The 23,476-nt window shown below is 52.5% G+C and overlaps 1 protein-coding gene across 1 annotated transcript; it reads left to right on the plus strand.

Annotated features, from left to right (window-relative positions):
* The first annotated feature begins 144 nt into the window (after positions 1–144).
* Positions 145–23,210, plus strand: MPP1 (MAGUK p55 scaffold protein 1). The gene is made up of 12 exons (XM_047715306.1): positions 145–338; positions 10,780–10,923; positions 11,157–11,235; positions 11,967–12,052; positions 13,775–13,843; positions 15,540–15,736; positions 17,022–17,128; positions 18,002–18,082; positions 18,925–19,005; positions 20,821–21,023; positions 21,208–21,282; positions 22,605–23,210. Exons 1-12 carry the CDS (start codon positions 237–239, stop codon positions 22,779–22,781), a joined length of 1,401 nt encoding a protein of 466 aa, XP_047571262.1. The 5' UTR covers positions 145–236; the 3' UTR covers positions 22,782–23,210.
* Positions 23,211–23,476: the final 266 nt, after the last annotated feature.

Consider the following 23,476-nt stretch of genomic DNA (forward strand, 5'->3'; position numbering starts at 1 on the left):
ACCCCTCCGTGGTGCTAGCGCGCTTTTCTTTACACCCCTGAACCCTTCGGGGTCAGCCTCAGGGTCGGGGCGGGGCGAGGGGCGGGGATGAGGGGGCGGGGCGAGGGCGGTGCTCCGCCTCCGCCCCGCCCCGCGCCCCGCCTCCGCCGCCTCCACCGCCCCGCAGGCCTCGGTTCTCGCACTCCCGGCTCGGCACGGCTCCCGGATCTGCGGCCCCGCGTTCAGCCTCCGGCCGGATGACGCTCAAGGCGAGCGAGGGCGAGGGCGGGGGCAGCATGCGCACAGCTCTCTCCGACCTCTACCTGGAGCACTTGCTGCAGAAGCGCGGCCGGCCCGAGGTGAGAGGGCCCCGCGGTTCCCCGAGCGCGGGGTGAGGGGCCGGGACAGGGCTGCAGGCCGCGCCACCCGCCGCGGAACCTGCGGGGCTCCCTGGCCCGGCCCCCGGGGCAGGGGGGGCGTCCTCGGAGGGGAGGCCGAGGCGGCTGCCGGGGTCGACGTGGACGGCCGCAAGTGCGGGGGTTCGTTTTCCCCAAGAGCCCCTTGGACATGGAAATTAGGAGAGGCCGCGGCCTGTGCAGAGCGCTGGTTAAGGTCAAGGAAAACTTCTTCGTGGACGGAAGTCAGGGTGAGAGAAAGACTTTTAGGAACAGATCCCACAAGAGGAAACTGCCTGCGTGTTGTCGCTGGCGGTGTCGGGGTCTACAGAAAGGGCCATTAAAATCCAGGTCTGCCTCCAAAGCGCTCACTCAGCGTCCTCTGCATTTCGGGAGGGCCCCTTGTGCTGCCTCTGTGTATTGTCCGGTGGACAGGCACTCCCGGATTCCAGAAGTGATTCCTGGAACGGGTGGTAGATAGCTGTTAACCTCCATCGCCCAGGATGCCCTGAGAGGATGTTGATCGATTTCGCATTCTCTCTCGCAGTTCCGAGTGTGGATTTCACCCCGCAAAATAAGTTTGTCTCGTAGACAGGCGTGCACCATCAACACCCTCCCTGGGTGACTCCTAACCCAGAATATAGGCCCAGCAGCCCCTCCGGTAGCCTGGCCTTCCTCATGGGCTGGTGGTCAGGCACTCTGAATAAATGTCCACAGGCAGAAAGAGAGAGACAGAGAGCAAGAGCCAAGTATCAGCTGCACTGTCCACAGGGACCAAGACCCAGAAGTCAGGCTGAGTCTCCTTCCTAGACTTCAGGATGGTTCGGGACACAGCTATTTCTGCTCACTGTTTTTATTTTAAATGTCTAATGAATAGGTCCTCAGAAATGTCTGTGAGTCAATAAATGACTGAAGAGGTGGACATTAGAGATTTAGCGTAAGCTTCCACTTGCACAGATGAGGACACTGAAGACCCACAGGTAAAGCAAACAGGAGAGCGATAGACTGTTTGGGCCAGTAGCTCAAGGAAACAGCTGATAGGCATCGGCGTGCTGTTCACACCTTCGTGTGCTTTCCAGCCATGATGGCGGGATTCTAGGCTTCACTGACTGCCGGCATGAGCAGGTGGGGAACACAGACAGAACTGGAAGGTCCGCAGTGAAGTATGCACTGGGAGCGAATCAGGATCTAAAAGCACCTGGCTCCTCAGAGGCTTGCATTCTCTATAATCAGTTCACTTGGCTGAGCCTTAACTTTTTAATAAAATCTCTTTATTAAATTGACTTCTGGCAGCTTTACTGAGGTGTGATTAACATACATGTAATTCATAAATTTATGCAGTCTGTTTAGTAAGACTTCACAAATGCATACAGTCATGTAACTATCACCCAAGTCATGAAAGAGAACATTTTCACCTTTCAGAAAGTTCCCTGGTGGTCCTTTATAGTCATTACCCCACCCCCAGAAACCTGGAAATCACCCTGGCAACAGGTTGAATTTTGACATGAGCATTTGGCCTTTCTCGGACTGCCTTATAAATGGACTCCCACTGTATGCAGTCTTTTCTATCAGGCCCCTTCCACTCAGCACAGCCAGAACCCCACATACAGCTAAATGACCAGACCTTGTATAAACCGGCCTGCTGTTAGGGACAGCCTTGAGAGACTGCCTGCCCTGTGGAAGAGAGGCCCAGCCATCCAAGAATCTGTCGTGGTGCACGCCCTTAGCATCCGTGGGTTGGTGGCACTGTTGAGTTCTTCCTCAGTTACTGCGCATGGGCTGCTGGCTGGCCAGTTTGGTGTTCGTGGGGATCTGAAGAAGATGAAAGAAAGCATGCTAAATCCTTCAGCAGAGTAGCATCTAGATCGGCCACAGTGAGGACGTTGGAGGGAGAGTCTCCAGTGATTTCTTGAGGTTTATCTTCCCTCTCAGACTCTTATCTTTGCTGCCACCACGGGCTCTGCCTCTCGCTGTGTATCAGGCAAGCTTCTGGGCTCTCTGTGCCCGAGATTTCTCTTCTCTGTCAGATGCACCTCTTTGGAGAGCTGTGCATATGGTGACAGGAGATAATGCTTGTCCAACAGTTGGAACTTCCCTGGTACATTCAAGATCTCGCTAACAGCTGCCTGTCCGAGGGCATTAGCACATTTTGCTGTCCTGGCAAACCTGTGACGGAAAATGATGAAACTGAAGGCTTCATTTAAGGGGAATGCTTTCTGTGAAAGTTCTAAAGACTCAAAATCCAGTTTCACTTTTTAAAAAAAGATTTTATTTATTTATGTATTTACTGGGGGAAGAGAGAGAGAGAGCACAAGCAGAGGGAACAGTAGAGGGAAAAGCAGGCTCCTCGCGGAGCAGGGAGCCTGATGCAGGCCTCTATCCCAGGACTCCAGGATCATGATCTGAGTTGAGGGCAGATGCTTCACCAACCGAATCATGCAGGTGTCCCTGAAAGTTTCACTTCTGACTATAGTTCACATTTAACATTGAAAATGTATGGGGGCGCCTGGGTGCCTCAGTCCATTAGGGGTTAAGCACCTGTCTTGGGCTCAGGTCCTGATCCTAGGCCAGCAGGGAGTCTGCTTTGTGCTGTCTCTTACTGTCTCTCTGAAATAAATAAAATCCTTTAAAAATAATTTTGCAGCAGATTGGAAGTATAGCCCATCTCCCGTATTTACGTATATTTCTTTTCTTCGAGAAACTCAGAAGCCATCTCTGGCCTTATTCTTTGCAAATACAATTAGGTTGTGGAAGTCCTCCTGCACCCTGCTCAAAACAGCACTTTCCCATGCAGTAGTGCGTTGAGAATGTCTCAACATTCCCTTGGGCCTGTCCCACATTGGGAAAGGATATAATAAAAACAAACAGCCAGGCCCTAGGTAAGCGTCCGCTTGCATCTGGCTGTCGGTGCTCGGGTAGGCTCCCGCGTACCGCCACGTGGGCGGTGGACCGTGGTGGGCAGGCTCTCTGCTGGCCCACCGTGCACAGGCGCAGGTGTAGCGAGCGATCGGGCTGTGGACCCGGCCTCTGGCCGACTCCCAGGCGTGGTTGGGGAATGGCGCTCCAGGCCGGCCTAGCTGCTTGTGCGAAGCCGTGGAGGTTCTTGTAGACTGTGGCCCTCTGAGTGTGATCGTTCTTTGTGGTGGAAAGTAACATACTCCCCCGAAGTTGTGACAGTCAAAACATGTCTTGAGACACCGTCAAATGTTCCCTGGGCTTGACATTTCTTTGCTGCAGAGATTTCACCCCTAAGCAGAGAATTACTCAAACCTTTCAGTGTTGCTCAAAATGGAGGCCCTGGGTGTAGAGCGTAGGAAGGCAAGAGTGAGTCTGCGGGGAGGGGAGGAGGGCCGGAGGGTGGGAAATGGGAAGAAAATCTCTGAATTAGGGAACCAGAATTTTCTTGTCTGATTCTTCCCTTTTTCCTTTTCCTTCACATAGAAGCAATACACGTACCTGCATACATACGTAGGTTTTTGCTCAAAGTCACCTTCCCTGCAGGAGAAGGAGCCTTTGCCTCTGAACACCGTACACTGGGTAGATAACGCGTTGGAAGAGGGTCTGCGGAGACTTGACCTTTGGCGTGTGTTGGCAACGGATTTAGTGCCTGAGAAACAGTGCGTCCAGTTAACCTTCGATTGTAAGGTCGTTCTGGCCGGAAACTCCTGGCCCCGGCTCTTCCCCAGCTCTTGTCATCTGCGATGGAGGCGCTCGCGTGTTTCTTTCTGTTTTCTCTCGGTTTTCCGTGGTTCTGTCCTCCCGAAGCGGACGCGGGGGCCGCCGGCGCCGTGGGCCCCCTGCCGGCCGGCCTTGCTCAGCGCGGCGGGCCGAGAGCCCCGGGCAGGCCGAGAGCCCCGGGCAGGCCGAGAGCCCCGGGCAGGCCGAGCAAATGTTTGTTCCCACCTACGTGCACCGTCGCTCGCCCCGAATCCGGGCTTTATTCCCCCCGGCCCGCCCCGCCCCGGCCCACGCCCCACCCCCGCCGAGTTTGTTTTCGAGTCTTGCTAAATCCAGCTTCCTGTGAGCCGCCGCCTCTGCCCTGGGAGCCCAGGCGCAGATGTTTCCTCGGAAGGGGCTCTCCGAGCGCGCGGCGCGTTTCCGCGCCAGTGTCTCCTCTTCCACCGGAGGCCCCCCCTGCCTCCACCAGGGCCCGGGGGCCTCCGGGGCACCCCGGAGAGGAGGGTAGCGATTTTCAAGTTTGAAGCGAACTCTAGGACGTCCGCCTTTATTACTTGGTCAGTCATGTGGCGCTGGTGGCGATGGCGGCGGTGACTCGGAGTCCCACATGTCATCAGTGAGTGTGGCGCCAGCTCCTGTCCTAGGTGCCTGTGTGGGACTTAGGTTCCAGCTCAAGGGGACAAACGGGACGGGATGAACAATCAGGTGTATATCTCACCGAGTGGAATGCATCGCCGGCTGTGCAACCAGACAAGTTAGGGCAGATCAGGGCCAGGACAGATGCCTGGTATGTGTTGGGTCTGAAGATGGGCAAGTTTAGAGTCCCCAGCAGGAGGCAAGCACCTTCCCCTTTCTCCTAAGCTCGCTATGGGCCAGCTTCATAGCAAGAAGCCTGGAATGCAAGTTCCTGGGGCAAAACTTGGCTCTGAATCCCAACTCTTGTCTGCCCTTCTGTCCACCCCTCCTTTTCGTTCCCCTGCAGGTGCCACCCTCCTCACCGGTCAGAAAGCCTTCATGGAGCTCCATTTGCTAGTTCTGAGGAAAGCTGAAAACCGTGTTCCGTGTCCTTTGAGCACTTACGGTCTAAGATTACCTTAAACTTGATGGACACTATCTTTTCCATTTATCATTTATGTTGCGTGAATGAATGAATGAATGAATGACTTCCCCTTACAGTAATGAGCTGCCGAAGGGCAGACAGCAGGATGTTACTATGTGAAGACGTCCTGTGCTTCATGTAGTCACAGACCCACAGACTGGAGCAGGGAATCACCTTAGCTCTGTGTGTGTGTGTGTGTACGTGTGTGTGGACACAGACGTCAAGGGTCAGTATACGTGTGTGTACCCTTACTCCCACAGTCGTCTGTCATGAGGAGATATGGGGGGGCACATTGGAGGAATTTGCTCCGTGAGATTGAGGAGCTGTGCGGGGACGCTTCCCTGAAGCTGGCCAGGCCCTGGGGAGTGCGCACCAGCTCAGGAAGACAGGGCTGCTCAGGGCCAAGTTTGCTTTCGAAGCAGTGAGTTCTTGAGTTAGTGCTTTGGAGATTTCCGTTTCTTTTACTCATTGCTCACAGCTGCCAGGCGAGTGTCACGGTGACTCCATCATCGCCGGGAACACCTTGACAGGTAAGCACATTCGAAAGACCAACCTCGGGGATGGCAGCTCTTGAACTTTGCCAACTGGAAAGTGTTCTGCCTCTGGTGAGCTTTGCTGAGTCCTTACTTTAAAGGCTGACGTGGTAAAAACAGTCTTTGCAGTATAGCTGAGTAAGAGGAATGGGGTGAGCGCGGCTGTTATCTGCCTGTTCCAAGTTCACTATCACGTAGGCTTCTTCCCCTTCCAAGGGTCAGTTTGTGCTTTCTGGACTGAGACTTTCTAATCTCTCACTGTGGGGCACATGCTGCAGGGTCCTGCCGAGACTGGAAGCTTGGGCGGATCGTTGTCAGTGGCTTATTGCCAGAGTGTTACAGCACGGTGTGTGGGGGGGTGGATGCGGCTGCGGGGCCCCGACTTGGTGGCGCTGGGCTCGCGTTAGCACACACGACCATGACGGCAGTGCCTTTGGCCCGGGCAGGGCGCGCAGCTTTCTCAGTCCCACGGTTGGTGGTGGTGAGACATTCGTAAGTGAGGGTCCAGGACAGTCCCGAGTTGGATTTCGTGCTCCGAGGCCAGAAATGTGACACTTAGGCCCATCGTCTTGGGGCAGCAGTCACACGGTTGGTGTCCTGGGAGTCCTCATTCCAGAACACATGCAGATGGTCAGAGCGTCTGGAGCGCGCAGGTGGCGAGTTTGAGAAGAGGAGGTCTCCCTTGCAGCGGGACTCCGCCTCTCCCATGCCTTCCTGAGTCTACTCACGGGAAGTGTGCAAACTCACGCCCCGTAGCTGCTTCGCTTTGAAGAGCATCAGCTGCGTGGTCCTGGGGCAGCGTGGGCCGTGCTTTCAAGAACTATTTGGTCACCGTGTGTCGTGGCCTCTTACTTTCCTGAAGCCGAGCTCTCCAGCGTGCCTTGTCGGCAGCCGTTCTTTGGTGGCACGCCGTCTCGGCTGTAGTCCGGCTGCAAACAAGGGCTGCGTGCCCGCTGCGCCGCCAGGTGTGTTTTGCGGACAACTTCGGTTATGTCTGCAGGAGCTCGGTCGTCCTGCCGTCACACCGTACCAGGCCGCGCACTTGACACCGGTACAGCGTGTGAGTGTGCTTCGGTGCCACTGCGTCATGGACACGTGTGTATAAATGCCACACTCCAGTGCCACAAAGACCTCTGTGGTGCCACCCCTGGACAGCCCTGTGGCCCCTCGTTCCTACCATCCCCAGTCCTTGATGACCACTAATTTGTTCTCCATTTCTATAATTTTGTGAGTCCGTTATATAAACGGACTCATAGAATATGCGGCCTTTGGGGGCTGACTTTTTTCACGCCTCAGAGCGCTTTCAAGACCCATCCCAAGCTGTTGTGTGTGTTAATAGTTTGCTCCTTGTCGCCAAGAAGTGGTTTGCGGTCTGGATGCACCACAGCCACCTGCTGCAGTGACCAGCGGCTCCACAGCCGTGCCTGGGTGTCCAAGCTGCCACTCTTCAGGATAAAGGTGTGCTGACCCTCCACGTCCACATTTTGTGTGACCATTTCTGTCCAGGTGCTGCTGCTGGGCTTTAAGTTGTTGTTGTTGTTTGTTTCCAAGACTTTATTGACTTATTTGTCAGAGAGAGCAAGAGCGTACGCTCAAGCAGGGGAAAGGGGAGCGGAGGGGCAGAGAGCAGCGGGCCCCCTGAGGAGCGCGGCCTCCTTCTCTGCCTCTGCCTCTCTGTCTGTCATGAGTAACTAAAATCCTTAGGAAGAAGGGAAGAACGAACGAACGGACCTAACTCTCTTCCCACGTGGCCATGCCATTTCCCATTCCCTCCAGGAAGCCCAAGGGAGTCATTTCTGCACGTCCTCACATGCATTTAGGGTTGTCGCTGGTTTTATCTTCGCTGTCATGATGCGTGCGTGGTGGGACCTCACTGGGCGTATAGTTTGCATTTCCTTCCTTGTTGTCTTCAATGAGATACCTGTTCCTGTCTTCTGCCCATTTAAAAAAAGACTTATTTATTCATTAGAGAGACAGTGTGTGTATGGAGAAGGGCAGAAGGAGAGAGAATCCCAAACAGGCTCCACCTCCTGTACGGAGCCCTGTGTGCACTGATCCCAGGACCCTGAGATCGTGACCTGAGCCGAAATTAAGAACCTGATGTCCAACCCACTGAGCCAGCCCAGGCTTCCGGTCTTTTGCCCATTTTTTAATTAGATAGGTTTTATTTTTTAATTAATTATTAATTTATTTTTAATATTTAATTTATATTTGTATTATATTTTATTTATATATTTATATTTTATATTTTATAAATTTATTTTATTTTATTTTACTTTATTTTATTTATTTGAGAGAGACAGAGATAGAGAGAGAGCATGAGCGGGAAGGAGGGGCAGAAGCAGACTTTCCGCCAAGCAGGGAGCCCGATGAGGCACTCGATCCCAGGACCCTGAGACCATGACCTGAGCTGAAGGCAGACACTTAACCCACTGAGCCACCCAGGTGCCCCAGGATTTTATTTATGTATTTGTTGGAGAGAAAGAGAGAGAGACAGTACAAGCAGGGACAGAAGCAGAGGGAGAAGCAGACTCCCCGTGAAGCAGGGAGCCCAATGCGGGACTCCATCCCAAGACCCCGGGATCATGACCTGAGCTGCGCCTTGCACTTCTGGCCGAGGACACATGAATCAGTGTCCACTGGCCTGGCCCTTTTTCCTGCCTTGAAAGCGGGGAGCCATGGGCCTGATGGGCAGCATTTGGGGAGCTCTTTTCACCTCGGGCTTCATCTCTTCCGTTTCCTGCACAGGGACTCCTGAGCCCCAGGCCGCTGTGCTCTGCTGATGGCAGAGTCCTCCAAGGCTGGTCCTTCCGGGAGCAGGTTCCTGGCTTTGCTATCTTGACTCTGTGAAATCTCTCATCCCTAATGCCTTCCTCGTGTTTTCTTTTTGTATGGGTTTCTGTTTCCCTCCCCCCTTTCCCCCTTTCTTTCATTTACACAGGCTGCCAACTTGAACCTGAATCACAATTACTTAGGACGCATTTTATCTTGCTTGAGCAGAAAGCACTGTGCTTTGTAGCGCTTTGGAGAATATAGGTTTTCATTTGCCCGTAGAGAAATTAATTAAAAATGAAGGGATGCACGACATTTTGAACGCTGCCCATTTTCTACAGCCGTGGTTAAGGGTGACCTGTTACTCTCCTTGTTTTGCAGATGGGGAACCCAAAGCACAGAGAGGTCAAGAAACTTGCCCAGAGTTAGCCAGGTGTAGTGGATAGAGTCAGCGGCTCAAACCCAGCGTGCGTATAGCACCGTGCAGAGGTTCGCTGCGTGGTGCGCACGTGCAGATGCAGCAATTACCGTGTCCCTAGAGCATTTCCTGTACTCCCAGGTGCCCCACGTCTGCTAAATACAATACAGTTCTATTTTCATAGCAAATTCTGCAGGATTCATGTGACATATGTGTCATGTGAGTTTTTTTAAGCTTTAGTTGCTACACAAGGCCCTTTCTGCACACTTCCCTCTTTTGAGGCCACCCAATAACTAACACTCCTTCAAACCTCACAGCTTATCTGAGTTTCTGATGACCTCTTAGGATGCAGTCAATTAAAATTGAAATATCATTTTGTATTACTTCATAAGGCGCACCCCCATCTTACGAGATGCACGTCTGTCTACAGGCCTCTACCCTCTGCTCTTCCAGTGCTTTCCCCCTCTAGGCCCTTGGCTACTAGATTCACTCATTCAGTTACTTCTAGTTCTAGGTAGACACACTCACACCTGGGGATATTCTCCCGGCCCCTTCCTTACCACTTGCTGCATCCCTAGTTGGAAGATCTTCCTTCCCCGTTGTTTCTGAGGCCCCCACCCCAGGTGTGGCTGGAGTTTAGTTGCCATCCATTTTGAGCTTGTATGCAGATACCGAACTTGCCCTTCCATAAACCAAGCTCGGGCCTGTTCTGCCTCCTCTGGTTGACCATATTGTTTGTGACTTACTGTTTTACCTGGGGTGCGTGGTGGACGCATTCAGAGATTTCCACTTGACCTTCCCCACTGTGCTAGCTCTTACCACGAGCTCTGAGCTACTTCCACATTAATGGACTAGAAACATGAGGAAGAACCAGCAAAGGAGACAGAGACAACATCACTTCCGTGGGATTTCTACCAAAAATGTACAACCTCAACCTAATCGTGAGAAAACATGGGGCAAACCCAAATTGAGAATCTACAAAACAGCAGGCCTGTCCTCTTAAAAATGTCAAGGTCATGAAAGACAAAGAAAGGCCGAGGAGATTTTCCAGATTAAGGGAGGCTAAAGAGATGTGAAAACTGAATGCATTGCATGATCCTGGATGCTGGTCTGGGAAAGAATATATATAGCTAGAAAGGACGTTATTGGGATACTTGATAAAATGTGTAGAGAAACTGGGGACCAGATATAGTATTGTATCAATGCTAAATTTGGGGGGCCCCTGGGTGGCTCAGTCGGTTGGGCGTCTGTCTTCAGCTCAGGTTGTGATCCCAGGGTCCTGGGTTGGAGTCCTGAATCTAGCTCCCTGCTTGGTGGGGAGTCTGCTTCTCCCTCTCCCTCCGCCTGCCACTGTGCTTGCTTGTGCTCTCTCTCTATCTCTGTCACATAAATAAATAGAATCTTCTAAAAAATGCTAAATTTTCATTTTTGAGAAACTTTTTGTTCTTAGAAAACACACGGAAGCATTTATGGGTTAAGGAGCATGATGTCTTCAGATTATGTTCAAATGGTTCCAATTATTAAATTTCATAGTATTTTCTTCTACAACATAGTGCTGTGATGACATCCGTGTCCACATCTTTTGGTGCACATGGCACGCGGCCATGCATGTCTGTGGAAGGTTGGGAGAAAAGGGTCACGGTGGAGAGGTCATCTTGGGCTAGGGTCGGGGTTCAGTGGTATTGTCATCATCCTGGGCCAGGGGCTGATCCTACATGCCTAATTCTCTTCCCATTTGTAGCGAACTGGATAGACACGTCGGATGATAACATTTATAAGTAGCTCCCATCGGTTTAGATGCCAAACTTGTGAAATAAGCGTTGGTTTTCTGAGCCTTCTAGATTGTAGACTGATAGCAGGCCTCTGCTCTCCCTTACCCGTTGCTTTGTTGTTCGGACCTGCCAGGCTGTGGCGCACCAGGCAAATGCAGTGACCGAGGACATGTACACCAATGGCTCCGCTGCCCCAGGTAGCCCGACCCAGGCCAAAGGGCAGGAGGTACGGAAGGTGCGACTCATACAGTTCGAGAAGGTCACGGAAGAGCCCATGGTAATCCCTTGTCATGCCCTACCGCCCCGCTTCTTCACACGCCCGAGTCCCCGCGTCCCCGGGCTCCCAGCCCTCCCCCAGCGCTCTCCTCCTGGCAGCTCTCATGCCTCTTCCCGTCGCGAACCCCAAGTACCCATAAAAAGTCTTTCTCCGAAGAAACCCCTTCAGCCGTCCTGAAGATAACCCGAGAAGGAGCCGAAAATAACGCGTGCCGCGCTTTGTCCTCACCGCAGGGCATCACGCTGAAGCTGAACGAGAAGCAGTCATGCACGGTGGCACGGATCCTTCACGGCGGTATGATCCACAGACAAGGTATCCGGGGCTCCGGAGCTGTGCCTTCCCCGATGGCCCCATCGAGTGGCGTGGGACATGAGGGTCGCCCTCGTGACTGGGGCATCTCCGTGTGCTGGGGGTCAGGCCCGCCGGGGTCCGTGGCCAAGGTCTGAGCGGTGACAGCACAGCTGCCACGCCAGCCCAGACGTGTGACCGGGAACTGGACCATCTCGACTTCCTGGTGCTAACGGTTGAAGGGAAGGTACACATTAAACAAAGCATTACAAGTACCGGTTGTCTGTCCTTCACATGAAGGGGCTGTCGGTTTTCCGATGCATCGTTTGGTAAAAGCTCTGTGTGGCAGGGCGGGGGGAAATGTGTCTCAGTGGCCGCGGTTGTCGCTGCTTGCCGCCCGACTCGTGCCGGTCTCTGAGCCCTGCCCTCTTCGGTCCGGACTTTGTTTTCCACCCAGGGCAACGCAGATACTGGTAACTGCTCCGCACACAAGACTCTAACCGTTGGTTAACGTGACCATCAGGTGGCAGTTCTGGGTTTTAGCTATATGACAAAGAAACATGACACTTGCCAAGGACGTGGTTCTTTTGTTCTGCTTGGTCCACGAAACTGTCAAGTACTTGCCTTGGCATATCCCTCAGGGGCTCAGAAGAGCCACCCCTCCTCCTGCGGTCGTGTAACATGCTCTGGGTCATGCCCGCTTCCCTGTGGTATCTTGTCGTGCTCTTTTTGGACAGAGTCTTCATTCCGTGCAGGCTCCCTTCATGTCGGGGATGAGATCCTGGAGATCAATGGCACCAATGTGACTAACCACTCAGTCGATCAGCTACAGAAGGCGATGGTGGGTATTTTCTGTGCCTTTATGCTTGTGAGGTGTGGATACATGTTGGTGTCAGTGGGCAGTGTTATCCCATCAAGTCTTTGTACCTCACCGAGGGGACTCTTCCCACCGCTAATCTCTATTCTGTGCAGGAAATGACCGTTCTCTACTTTCATCTAGTACATTTCTAAAACAAGGCGAATGGCCCAGAGTATCTCCCTAGGAAGGACAGTGGACTGGGTGTCAGAAAGCATTGGTCTTTATTGGCAGCTCTGAAACCCGGCCGTCCTTGGGTCTAACCTTACGAACAGGTGAACTCATTTCTCTAAGTCATCTGCAAACCGCAGGTAGAAGTCCCTCTGCACAGATCGGTTATGGAGAGTGGATGGGAGATTATAAATGCAAAGGTGAGGGGTGTCTGGCTGGCTCAGTCAGAAGAACCATGACTCTTGATCTCAGGGTTGTGAGTTCGAGCCCCACGCTGAGCGAAAGCTTACTTCAGAGAACCGAAGCAGACCCCACCTGGGGCAGACGGGTGTGGTTGGCCACTGCCCGAGGGAGCCACCCGTCAGGCACTCAGCAGTGACCAGGGCTGTTGAACCAGAGAGCTGGGATCTGCTCTCATGAAAAGGCCTCATGCAGCACCTGGCCGGCTCTGTGGGAGGAGTGGGTGACTCGATCTTGGGCTAGGGAGTCCGAGCCCCACATTGGGTCCACAGTCTACCTAAAGAACAACAGACAACAACGACAACTAAATGAGGTGACACGGGCCACATTTACCTTTAGAAACAACCCAAGTCCTGTACATCGTGTACCCAAGAACAGAGCCTTGAAAGACTTGAGGCAAAAACTGCTAAAACCACAGGGAGGAAAAAAAGAAATCCCCAATTCTCATCCAGGGTTTCAGTATCTCTTCCTCACTGATCAGAGGAAGCAACCCGAGTTCGTTTTGAACCTGATGCAAGCACACGGTATCAAAGCCTTTGCCCGCAGCCTCATGGGCTGATGAGAAGCTCACTGCCGGGACACTGGGGGGCTCAGGTCATGATCCCAGGGGCTCGAGCTGCCTGCTCGGTGGGGCGTCTGCTTCTCCCTCTCCTGCTCCCCCTGCTTGTGTGCTCTTGCTGTCTCTCACATAAATAAAATCTTAAAAAATCCTGAACATCCATGTGCCTAATGACAGAGCTTCAAATAAATAAATAATTAAAATCTTTAAAAAAAAGATGTCTGTTGCAGCAGATAGTGAAAAAAAGCTGACCACTACCAACATGTCCAGTAACGGGGAGTACAGCTGAACGGACAGCGTGTTACAGAATACCATACAGAGTATAATCCCATTTTTGTTAAAAGCAGCCAAAAATACATACATATGAGTATGGACCTATGTACAAATGCTTGCAAATGTTTTCTTTGGCATGGAGAAAGGTATGGGTATATGTAGGCCAGATTCATTTCAGTTTGTCTGGAAACCTTTTAGGGTTGAGTGTGGGGAGGAGGGAAAAGTCGTTCACTTTTTCTTCATTATTCTTTGTGCATCTCCAAGTTGTCCCATTGGCTTATGGGGGCACATGAGACTTTGATATTGGAGAAGGAATTGTCCTACAAAGTTTCAAAGTGTACGGTAAAGATGGGTGTTGGAAAAAAAACAGTTTTTGGGAATTCTCAGGGTGAAAATAAGACTTTATGAAACTCCAGATCATCTATTATATATCCATTATAATTTTATTTCTCCTTTCTCAATAGAAAGAAACCAAAGGAATCATCTCATTAAAAGTAATTCCCAACCAGCAAAGTCGTCTTCCGGCACTGCAGGTAGGTGACGCCATTTATTGAGATTTGACTGAAATGACATGATTCTCATTTTAAGTTCTCAGTATAGCACGAGTGTAGCTGCCTGGGGCTCTCTGAACGCAGGTGCAAACAGGCAGACCTTCCTTCTGTAAGGAGTAACTGATGTGAAAGGAAGGAGGGAAATGGGCAAAGCAAATGAAGACATGATAATTCACAGGAGGAAAAATACAAATGGACATCAAACGTATGAAAAAATGGCCAGTTTTACCAGTCAGCAGAGAGACACAAAATGTGTGCGGTATCATTTTGCACCAAGCAAATTGGCAGATATTTTTTAAGATTTTATTTATTAGAGAGACAGCATGAGTTGGGAGGGAGCAGAGGGAGAAGCAGTTACTCCCCGCTAGGCAGGGAGCATGATGCAGGGCTCGATCTCAGGACCCCGAGATCATGACCTGGGATGAAGGCAGACATTTCACCGACTGAGCCACCCATGTGCCCCACAAACTGGCAAATATTTTTTAAAACAGTAATAAATAGCCCAGGCAGTGATAGTGCCAGAGGAAACAAAGAGTTTTAAGAGCACTTACTCAAAATTCGTGGAGACTCTACCTCGTACACATCGTACACAGCGTTGGCAAAGGAATGTGTGTGAAAGTGTCCAGCGCAGGTCATTTATGTTATTGTGGCAAAGTTTTCTCTTTGAACAAACTTTTAAAACTGAAGTTTGGGTATACGTGGGTGTGTGTATAAAACAAGAGTGATTTTCATTTGGCCAGAGATGGGACATGGCTAGGCACCCCTGTATCCTGACTTCTCACGTCGAAGACAGCTGTCACCCCTTGGGGCGTGCATGTAAAGGGAATCAGTCCTCACTGTGGCCGCTCTGTGCTGTTGCATAGGCGACTCCTTTTTGTTCATTTGCCCCAGATCCTCGCCAGTACTTTTTCCTCACTTTGGCCGTTGTGGCTTTAATCTGCATTTCTCTGGTGACTAATTACAGTCAGCTCCTTGTTTTATGTTTTTCTCCATTTGGATGCCCTCCTTTGTGAAGTAGCCATTCAAGGCATTTTCTTACTGATTTGTAGGTGCTTTCTATGTATTCTGGCTAAGAATCTCGCCCTGTGTCTGTCTGAGACCAGCCTTAGTTCTTCTTAGTTCTTAGTTACATTCGAAGACATTTGCCATCAGAGCCAGTGGGGCCTGTGTGTTTGGGAGCAGGGGAGGGTTAGGGGAGGACGGTGTTCCATAATGGCTCTCAGTGCTTTCCTGTGGAGATACGTATTTTCAATTTCTTGTGTCGTTTTTGGGAAATCGTGTTTTGTAAAGGATTTGTCAAGTGTATTCATGTGAAGTTGTTCATGATATCTCCTTGGAGCCTTTTAAACATCTCTAGAATGTCTACCTATCTTTTACACAGTGATTTTTATAGTTGGCCTGGTAATATCATCAGTAGATGACTGTACTTAGGTAAGTCCTCATTCTTGGAAAATTAGCTTGACTCCCATGTTGCAGTCTTGTAAATAATGCTGTAGTGAACATACTTTTCCATACATTGTAACTGACAACTTGTGCGTAGAAGGGCATTGTGGAGACAAAGGGTATCCATATTTTAAGACCTTTGACACATTCATAATTGTTTATTTAACGTACCATGAAAGGATTTCCCAAGGAAACATGCATTTCTGATAGTAGCTGCTTTGTCCTTACTTTTCAGATGTTCATGAGAGCCCAGTTCGACTATGACCCCAAAAAGGACCATCTGATCCCTTGCAAGGAGGCGGGACTGAAGTTTGTTACTGGGGACATCATCAAGATAATCAACAAAGATGACAGTAACTGGTGGCAGGGGCGGGTGGAAGGTTCTTCCAAGGAATCCGCAGGATTGATCCCTTCTCCCGAGCTGCAGGAATGGTGAGCCACTTTTGTAAGGGTGAAGTGGGCCAGTGTGGGGAACCCAGGCTCACCACACGCGGTCGCCTAGCTGCACTACTCTGTTTCTCGGCTGAGCCAGCCTCCAGCCGTCACGGCTCACAAGCCGGTACAGGTAAAGGACCCTGAATTCCAGTTGACCTCATCTCTGGAGGTGACCCTGTGGGAGTCATCCAAACCATAGCCAGTGTCCTACAGAAGTAAACTCTTCCAATTAGAGGAACAAAGGATGGGCATCCGGCTGGCCCAGTTGGTAGAGTGTGTGGCTCCTGTTCTCGGGGTTGTGAGTTCGAGCCCCACATTGAGGGTGGAGAGGATCTAGAAATAAACTCTTAAATTTGGAATTAGAGCAAAAATGAAATATAGCGCCAGCCCTGCGTGCTCATGGTGACAGACCCAGTTAGGTTGGCTGTGGCTTCTGGGCCATTTTCAGAGGCAACACGTGTGAAGAACACCACGGGCAGGAGGCTGAGGAGGGCCCGGCAGCGGCCGCTATAGCTCAGCGACATGTGCCGTCAGTGTCATGAGTAGGGTCACGCCCCAGACGACCCGTGAGGCACTTCGCAGATATTCTCTGCAGCTCCCACAGTGGCTCTGCAGACACGCCTCCCATGCCTTTCTGGAGAGTTCATCCAAACAGCTGGCGTTGGAAATGCGTCCAGGATGAAGTGACCCCCCTCCCGCCATCACATCCTTTTCAGTGCAGCCTGACCATTTGAGCTGGGCTCCTCTGTGCTAGTCTAAACCATGCTCATCGCAGACGCAGAGCCTTCTACTCCCAGGGAAGGGGTGAGGGTGGGAGGGGGGCGGGAGAGAGGGCAGCCGAGGTGGTACCAGCAGAGACACTGAGAGCAGGAGACTGGGGGGGGGGCATCTGAGAGAGACATAGAGACTGGAGAGAAGACGAGAGCTCCACACAGAGGCTGAGAAACAGACACAGAGAGACAGCGGGGAGGAGAGAGGGACAGGCTGAGAGCCAGGAGGGGCCCCTCACAGTGGGAGGGGACAGGATAAGACACGCGCCAAGGGCTGTAAGAGATGGGAGGGTCAAGGACAGCACCGAGGTTTTGGCAGATTGGTCTGGAGATCATTCAGTTTGCAAGATTTTATTATTAAGTGATCTCGCCACCTAACCTGGGGCTCGCACTCCCGGAGCTGACATCTGGGCCCGCGGGCGTCCCTGGTCCGGAGGGTTTGGGCACAGGTGGGCGGCCCGGGCTTTTGCGCTGAGGCTCCCCTGACATTCTGGGTCATCTTGTCCTGCCAGGCGGGTAGCAAGTGTGGCTCAGTCTGCGCCCAGCGAAGCCCCCAGCTGCAGCCCGTTTGGGAAGAAGAAGAAGTACAAAGACAAGTATCTGGCCAAGCACAGCTCAAGTAAGCTTCCCGGGTGTCCCCTCTGCTGCACGGTGGTTCGGGGGACAGTGTCGCGCGAGGGGGACCGTCGCCATGGAGAGCAGGCCATGTCCTCTGCTTTCCTCTCATGACAATATTCATCTTCCCAGTACGTGGGAAGGAAAGCTACTGGTCTGCTCCCAGCCGTGCACTGTCCTCACTCCTCAGGTAGCCAGCCGAACAGCCTTCCAGAACTTTCTCAGTGTGTCCATGCCATCATCATGACCAGTTCATGGTCTGAGCAGCCCCAGAAAAAGGCATGTTTTCCCAAGAACTAATAGTGATTTTGTTTTTTTACCTACCGTGGTAGGTAATAGAAATACACAGCAACTGTAAACGGCTTCAGCCAGTCGAGTACTCGGCTGCCGTCCAGCTCCCGCCCCAGCCGTTGGATTTCCTTGTGCAGCTGTGTCCACTGGGCAGGTCGGGGACACAGAGGCTGGGCAGCCACACAGGGGGCTCCGGAGGGTTCGAGGGGTGAGCATCCAAGGAATCCCTGGACGGTCGTGCGCGGCTGCAGGACGTGGGAAGAGCCGGGCCCAGAGCCGGGGGAGCATGTGTGGCGTGGAAGCATGTGCTCGGCCGGCCCAGCCGCCGTCTTGTCCCTGCCAACGGCGGCCACACGGCAGTGTCCCAGCTGTCCCGTCCGTCCCCCGGCTAGCTTACATAAAGACAGTGGGGGGCACTTAAGGCTCTTGCTGCTGCTTCCGTCCCCACCCCTGTAGCTGTTGCCTACCAGAGGTCGCCTTCTGACACCGAGATACAGTCAGGTCACCTCGAGTCCAGGCACACGTGCCCCCGTCATGGCCTTCCCAGCTGTGCCCAGGCACATCGATTGGCCTTCTTTGTCCGCAGTTTTTGACCAGCTGGATGTTGTTTCCTATGAGGAGGTTGTCCGGCTCCCTGCATTCAAGAGGAAGACCCTGGTGCTGATTGGTAACTTCTCCGGCTGTCGTGTGGCTGGTTTGGGTCCGTCTGTCCGTCCTCCCGCCTGTGCTGTGTGATGCCCCCGCCCTCCCACCTGGAAGGCAGGGAGGATGCAAAGGGGGAAAGGGGGTCCAGTCTCGGGGGCTGCGAGTCCTCACAGCTGTGCCTTCGGGATTTAGCCTCCCAAGCGGTGGGGCAGCTAAGTAGTTGCGGTGGGTTTAACCCCCACCCTGGTTTGCAACATTTGTTGCTTTGAGGAACTCCGTTATAGCTCCAGAGAAATTCCCGGGAAAAACGCTCCTTTAAATTTAGTTCCACTGGGATGTCTGGGGGGCTCAGTCAGTGCAGTGTCTGCCTTCAGCTCAGGTCATGGTCCCAGGGTCCTGGGATCGAGTCCCGAATCGGGTTCCCCACTCAGTGGGGAGCCTGCTTCTCCCTCTGCCTGCTGCTCCCCCCACTTGTGCTTTCTCTCTCTCTCTCTCTCTGTCAAATAAATGAAATCTTCCCAAAAAATCAGTTCCACTAATTTCAGAGAGTTCAGTAAAGCAAGTATCTTGAGAAAAGAGACAGAAAATCCCATGTGTTAGCTGCTGCTCTGGAAACAACAGTTATGTTGTGAGTCCTGATCCTCGGCCCTTAGAGCCTCCTCTCCCAACTGGGACAAAGGGCTTGGAGCCCCAGACCCTGCTGGCCCCTCCCTGACCTCAGTCTGGAAGCCGCACCAGCTCACTGTCACCCACGTCCCATTTCGAAGCCTGTCCCTGCCTTTGTCTCTGGGGAAAGAAATGGAAGCCTTGATGACAACAGTAGCCTGGTTCCCATCTTCAAGCCTTTCTTCTCTCTGTCCACAGGAGCCAGTGGCGTCGGCCGCAGCCACATTAAGAATGCCCTGCTCAGCCAGAACCCAGACAAGTTCGCGTACCCTGCCCCATGTGAGTACCTCTGGGGTCCTCCGAGTGCCCTTATCTGTGTGTGACTTTATCATACATGTTTGATGATAAAAACGGAACACAGTTGGGAAGGATGCAAGTGTGTGTACGTAACTGCTTTGTTGCTGTTCTCTGTGCTGTTCGCCTGCATAGCAGAGGCTGGTGAAGATGCTCTCGTCCTGCTCCAAGCAAGCAAGCAGCACTGCTGGGCTGCCTGGCTGGCTCGGTTGGTGGCACGTATAGCTCTGGAATCTCTGGGTTGCAGGTTCAAGACCTTTGTTGGGTGCAGACGTTCCTTATGGATACAATCTTTAAAAAGTTCTTACTTTGTTCATGTTACTTTATATTACCAACATTTTCTCATGTGCCTAAATCCTAGTCCTCTGAGTGGCTGTAGCTATACACCACTGCTTGACATCCAGGCTGCTTCTGATTTTCCAGAAATGTCTTCTGAATCACACCAGCGCTCAGGAAAGGCACAGTCTGGGCAGTCGTCCTCAATAGAACAATCAGGCCAGTGGTCAGGTGGGGAATCAGAGGCCTTGCATTCCCAGAATCTGCATAGTCTGATTGTGTTTATCAGAGTAGGAAACTGGATTCTGTTTGTTTGTTTGTTTGTTTTAAGATTTTATATATTTATTTTAGAGAGAGTGTGTGTGAGAGAGAGAGAGATCACGAACAGGGGGAAGGGGTAGAGAGAGAAGCCGACTCCCAGCTGAGCAGGGAGCCCGATGTGGGGCTCAAACCCAGGCCCCTGGGATCATGACCTGAGCCAAAGGCAGACGCTTAACCCACTGAGCCACCCAGGCTGAAAACTGAATTCCAAATCTGCTATTAGTATTTCTTTTACTCCTTGCTTCTGTATTTTGTCTTTAGGGATAAGTGACATGCCAGGGGCAGAAAGCAGATGGCCCTGGGTTGAGGAATGAGTGGGAAACTTTGAAAGTAGAAATAGCCAATAAAGAAGAGTTGTTGTTTTAGAAGATGGTAAGAGAGAGGCCTGAGCACTTGTGGATTGAGAGACAAGCAGAGGATGCGCGAGACAAGGGCATAGGGGGCTTGATGAACGTGGGATGCAGTAGAGGTCCACTGGGGACGGGTGCGAGGGGTTGTGTTGCAAGCCGTGATATGTGGAGCACGTTTTAGAGGACAATGTATATGAATAATAGTAAATGTTATGACTTAAGAATGTTCCAACATTTAACAAAATGAGTTTAAACCAAACCAAAGTACTCTTCTTTCCACGCTGTAAAAAGGAAATTTTACATACGCTTTCAAGAAGTCCTAACCATAGCCCATAGACCTGCTTTAAAAATATAATCAGGGGCGCCTGGGTGGCTCAGTCAGTTGGGGGCCTGCCTTCAGCTCAGGTCATGATCCCAGGGTCCTGAGATCCAGTCCCATGTCAGGCTCCCTGCTCAGCGGGGAGCCTGCTTCTCCTTCTCTCTCTGCCTGCCGCTCCCCCGGCTTGTGTACTCTCGCTCTAACAAATAAATAAAATATTTAAAAATATATATAATCAGCTGTCCTTTCTCTAGTTCTGAGCTCTCATATTCCTGGGGTTGGTGGTTTAAGAGGTATGTAACTTCATATAGGGAAAGGGATAGGAATTTTGTACATTGGGCTTTGCCTCTTGAAGGTCTAGTACCTTCTAAATGGACAGGGCATTTCCTGCTCTGCGGGATCCTGTGGGAGAAACCCCGCTATTGAACTCTTTGCACCAAAGGCAGCTGGGATTCATGGACAGAAGCCATGGGCCAAGGCCCTAGGGGACGGTGAGGACCCCCAGTTTCATCGGGCATTTGGCTTCTTATGCAGACACGACACGGCCGCCCAAGAAGAACGAGGAAGATGGGAAGGAATACCACTTCATCTCAGCCGAAGAGATGGCCAGGAGCATCTCCGCCAACGCGTTCCTGGAGTTTGGCAGCTACCAAGGCAACATGTTTGGCACCAAATTTGAAACCGTGCACCAGATTCATGATCAGGACAAGATCGCCATCCTTGACATCGAGCCCCAGGTGAGGAGGCCTGGCGAGGTGGGCACGGATGAGGTTTGGTGCATGCGGTTTTGGTGGAATTCTCTAAAACCAGAACAGTTGTACCGGGAAGGATGGAAATAGTGCTGGGCTTAGTGATGCTCAGAGTTAGGTATCAGAAGGAAGTCATCAGGGTGGCTAACTCTGGCCCTTCCTCTTCTTCTAGACCCTGAAGATTGTCCGCACGGCGGAACTGTCACCGTTCATTGTGTTCATCGCACCTACTGACCAGGGCGCTCAGGTGGGAAGCCGGGGCTTTGCAGGGCAGGTGGAGGTTCATTCTCCAGGTTCACCAGGACTGTGACATCAGTCCAGAGCTCAGCCTGTGACCAGATCTCCCCTGAGCCTCCTGGCTATTGCTGCCCTTCTTCCTGCAAGACCAGGAAGCCAAAGGGCATGGGGCGCATTTGCTTTACTTGGCAGACACTTCCTAAACCGCTCGGTAGGCCAGCATCCGTGCCAGCTCACAGACGGAGTAAATCAGGAACAGTCCGAGGTCCACAGGTGCTGGGGGTCCAGGGGCAGAAATGGGCACTTTGGCAGATCCTGACGCTGGTGCAATGTGGGCTTCAGTGGGAAGAACAGAGATGGCACTGAAGCCACCACACTGCCAGGGGTGTAGCGTGGCTATGGGGAGAGAGGAAGAGCCAGGAGGCCCAAGATCTACTGAGAGGGCCGCCCCTGCTGAGCACGCCTCGGAGTTCCTGTCCCTGCTGCTGCCAAACACAGCGGAGCGCTCCGTATCCGCATGGTTGAGCCGTTTCAGCCTTTGTAGCCACGTGGCATCCCCTGTGCACATATGGCAGGACCGTTCTGTGTCACCGGTCCCGCCCAGCTGTCCTAGATACTGTTGTACTTGGTGGCCGGTGTGTGTGGCAGGGTTGCCAGGTGCTTGCGATGGGGACTGAGAGCTTGCTGGGAGGGTGCTTATTCCTCTTTGCGGGAGCGTGTTATTGGTTACTGGTTTGACTGGTCTGCTGGGGAAACGGAGCCTCACTACTTTCTTGTCACCGCTAAGGGCTTGTGTGTCCTCCCGACTGTTGAGGGCCGTTTGTATCTCTCCTGCCAACTGCCTGGTCCTGTCCTCAGCTTGTTTTGCTCTTGGCTCATTAGCCTTTCTCCCACCACTTTCCAGGAACTTGGATTTGGCTCAGTCGCCCTCCGTGATGGGCATAACCATTGCTCCCCGTTCGACGCGGCTTGGGGCGCTTCTTGTGATGTAGACGTTTTTATGGAGTTACGTCTTTCTGTGGCCACTCGTTTAGGGTTCTAGAAAGAGGGCTGGGGTCATAAGTCACCCTGGCCTTGTCCCAGGATGGCCGCCGCGGTGGCAGCAGCAATGGCGAGACGCTGCTCGAGTCCCTGCCGGGCTCCGGTCCGGCCTCGTTCTAGAGCCCGTATGGTAGCTGCTCTCAGCGGAGGCCTCCGGGGCTGGAGTTGTGAGGCCGGGGACTCCGAGCCAGGCAGGGGTCCCCACAAGTGATGTCTCTCACAGCCCGTCCACAGCCTGTGGGGCCACCGTGCCGGGGGCCTGCTCCAGCCCCGTGTGTCGTGTCTTTGCAGACGGAAGCGCTGCAGCAGCTGCAGAAGGACTCGGAAGCCATCCGTGGCCGGTACGCGCACTACTTCGACCTCTCGCTGGTCAACAACGGCGTTGACGAGACCCTCAAGAAACTGCAAGAAGCCTTTGACCAGGCGTGCACGTCCCCGCAGTGGGTGCCCGTCTCCTGGGTTTACTAAGCTCGTGGGAAAGGAGTACCTGCTCCGTGCCCTTCCCTAGCGGTCTGCTCCACTCTCCTTGCTTTCAGACAAGCACCTGCTTTGTCCGCTCCCAGCGCTCTACAGTTGTCCTACCTACGCCAGCGGGGGTCAGTCTTGCTCAAGTTTCTTGGCTGGGCTCTGATTTTCCTGCGAGACGGAGCCCCGTTGACCGGGCTTCCAGAAGGATCTCTGGGAATCTGAAGCTCATAGTATTATCAAAATGCAACTGCTAATCAGAGAGGAGAGGGCGATGGCCTCTGCTCCTCCACCTCTAATTACACTGGGCCTCTCCCGCGTCTCAGCATCTGTAACCTTGACTTTCTAACATGCCAAACCGAAGCGGCTGTGCAGTAGGATGTCTGCTCTAGGGAAACCCTCAAAAGCAATAAAAACGTTGCTGTGTTAAAATGCCAAGACTTTGTCAATCTCTGGGTCCCTGGAGAGGGAAAGGGCACCACCTGGGAGCCCCCAGGACGGTATCCACACCAGTTGCCTCTCCTGGGTTCGTAAGTCACCCTGAAGCACACAGAGGTCCAGGCATCCCGAGCTCCCACGAGGGCACGTGCAGGGCACAGCGCCATGTGGTGCTGCATGTAGACCGGAGCACAGATTTGTGACCTGTCATACAAGGTGGCCGACAAAGGTGTGATCAGCCCATTCTTCTCCTGGCAGCC

The sequence above is a fragment of the Lutra lutra genome, chromosome X (assembly GCF_902655055.1).
Source record: "Lutra lutra chromosome X, mLutLut1.2, whole genome shotgun sequence".
NCBI lineage: Eukaryota > Metazoa > Chordata > Mammalia > Carnivora > Mustelidae > Lutra > Lutra lutra.